Source organism: Carassius carassius, chromosome 31 (genome assembly GCF_963082965.1).
Source record: "Carassius carassius chromosome 31, fCarCar2.1, whole genome shotgun sequence".
NCBI classification, from domain to species: Eukaryota; Metazoa; Chordata; class Actinopteri; order Cypriniformes; family Cyprinidae; genus Carassius; species Carassius carassius.
Genome location: NC_081785.1, coordinates 26,323,729 through 26,326,510, shown reverse-complemented (window position 1 = coordinate 26,326,510; position 2,782 = coordinate 26,323,729). Strand labels below are relative to the sequence as shown.

Below are 2,782 nucleotides of genomic sequence, written 5' to 3'. Positions count from 1 at the left end.
TTATTCGTTCTAGTGGTTTATTATAAAGTATTTATATTAATGCGAAATGGAGAAGAAACGATCCATATTTTGCAAAGGAGTCCGAAATCACTGAGACCAAACGCAAAACAAATCGGAATTTCTGAAACACATCATTTTATTAAAAGTCTTAATAAAAAGAATTGTAGATCTCCCTCGCCAGCGCGCGGTGTTATTGAAATTAACATGAGGGATATTTATAACAAATGATGTTCCATTTTCCCTAAATATCGGATAATATTTAGGCTATAGCTTACTGAACGGTCAAACATAATATTGCAAACAGTTATCACAAAATATTTACATAGAAAACAAACCATTTTAATAAGCTAAAGATTGCCAATGTTTATTCATGGCCATAAATATATTCGGTCCATTGTAAAAGAAAGAAATACAAATTTCTATAATCATAAAGTGGTTTGCACGCGTGCTTAAAACACGAAGGACAAAAGGAAAACATTTCTACAACACACAAACATACTTTACAAAATTTCACAAGAGCTTTAATAATCTTAAATTTGGGGAGAGGCTTGACCCGGTTTTCTTAACGAAAACATGTAAACATGGCGCACACGTCAATCCCCAAAATAAATTGGTGAGAAAGGGTCAAGCTGCAAAAATAAAAAGTCTTGTATTTTTTGTTTGGAAAGCTCCCTACCAGAGTCTTTAAAACGCAGCCCTGCATTTGCAAGTCAATATTTGTTCACCAAGTCCACTGTTGCGTTTGCACCAAGTGATGTGCTGTTGGGAACTGTGGCGTGGTGGCGGCGCTGTAATGCGCGTTAAATTGCATGTGCTGGAGAGACTGGGCGCTATACGCGGAGAACGGAATTCCAGCATGAAAAGTGGCTGCCAAGTCCTGAGCTTTTAGCGTATGACAGGGCTTGCCATCTCTGACTAACACAGGTACGGCCACCCGCCTAGGAGAAGGGAGATGGGTCACTTCCATACCTTTCTCCGCCCGGGCTCTCTTCATTTTGTATCGATGGTTCTGGAACCAGATTTTCACTTGGGTTGGAGTCAGGCGGATCAAACTGGCGAGATGCTCCCTCTCCGGGGCTGACAGATACCTCTGTTGTCTAAACCGGCGCTCGAGTTCGTAAGTTTGTGCCTTGGAAAAGAGCACCCTCCTTTTGCGCTTCTTACCGGAGTCGCTGCCGTTGCTCGAAGTTTCCTTGTCGTTGTCCGGCGACTCGTCCGCTGAAGGTTCCGGGGATTTTGCAGACGAGTCTTGAGAGTTTGCGGATAGGCCGTGTACTAGTTTCAACAACATCAAAAAATAAAAAATAAAATAAAATAATAAAAAAGGGGAAAAATACTACATTTAATTCCACATCATATAAAATTGAACTGTAAATCGCAAAAAAAAAAAAAAAAAAAAAATTGGTCAGGCGGACTAATAAACACAGCAATTCAACAATATGTTTTTACAGATCTTTTCATAAAAATTAACAGGTTTTTCATTTTAATAGGCCATAATTATCATAGGGCGTGTGACCCAAACAATCTCTGATTTCGCCGTATAGCCGATTCAACAGTTATACTGATTAACAAAGAGGAAAACTAGCAGTCAATAAAGCTCCCAGAAAATATCTTGGGAATTTAAACAGGATTTATAAAACACACACACACAAAATAAATGTAGCCTAGTATTGATTACTAATTTAACCTCGACCCAGAAGCATATAACAGGCAGGTTACGCCTTAGGGCAAGCGCAACAGTCGGAATCTACAGATGAACATTCGTCTACGACAGTGTCAAAGACAAAGATTTTGTCGAATAATTTCAGCTGTGCAGAATCAAACATTTGTGATAGATGAACAGTATAAAAAAAGTGCTTTTTAGAATCGAAGAGAGTTTCAACTTGTGTGGATTCTTGCTACTTACATGAGTATTGGATGCTGTCCGTAGTCGCGAGCCATCTGGTGTAAGGATTGTCACTATTATCGTAAAACGGATTCTTTAAAGGCAGGTTTTGAACATTCACTCCAGGCGTTTTAGTCGCCTCAGAACCTTCCGTATCTTCCTCAGTCCCCGTGATAGATCCTTCTTCATCGTTAGTATCAGGGAGGTCCAAAATGTCCTTTACTGAAAAGCCCGTCTTTGTGTTGGTCAACGACATGTTCTGGGGCATTTGATGCAGTAAAGTTGCTGCACCAGTTTGGCAATCCTCTGTATAAAACACAAAACACAGATGATTTAAAAAAAACACAGGATCAGTGCCGTTTCAGCGCGAAATAAACTGAAGTCGACGCATGAGGCTCGATCGGTAACAGTTGCTTGAGAGAAAAAAAAAGAAAGAAACCAAAAAGTAGCTGAGAAATCAGTTCTGTAAGTCCAGGAAGAACGCCAAGGTGACTGCAGTGGTATATCTAGCTCGTGGATATTGCGCTACTGCTGGGTGTTAGGGGGAAATAAGTCATTACCAGGCTGATCAGTCCATATAAGGTTGGTCACAACACATGAACCTGCAGTGAAAAAGCATTAAAAACGAAAAAGGTTGGCCACGTGTGGGCGGGTCTTGGGAGTCAAGTGGATGAAGACAGTGTTTGCCGATGTGAAATTGTGGGTTTTGGGGAGATCCTAGCCTATACCATTGGTGCTTCAGAACATGATGAGTGGTATAACGTGTCAATTAATTACAAAGATGGGGAGGGCCTTTTTACACCCTATTTACATACAAAGAACTTCCAAGTAGCTTTATACACATCATAGGCCTTTATGAACATGGACAGAACCTGTGAATACAGTAATTCCTCCAGT

The 2,782-nt window shown here is 40.3% G+C and overlaps 1 protein-coding gene across 1 annotated transcript; it reads right to left on the bottom strand.

Annotated features, from left to right (window-relative positions):
* Positions 1–337: 337 nt before the first annotated feature.
* LOC132112135 (homeobox protein Nkx-2.2a-like) lies at positions 338–2,503 on the bottom strand. The gene is made up of 2 exons (XM_059519716.1): positions 1,907–2,503; positions 338–1,275 (listed from the first exon to the last, which is right to left on the bottom strand). Exons 1-2 carry the CDS (start codon positions 2,151–2,153, stop codon positions 722–724), a joined length of 801 nt encoding a protein of 266 aa, XP_059375699.1. The 5' UTR covers positions 2,154–2,503; the 3' UTR covers positions 338–721.
* Positions 2,504–2,782: the final 279 nt, after the last annotated feature.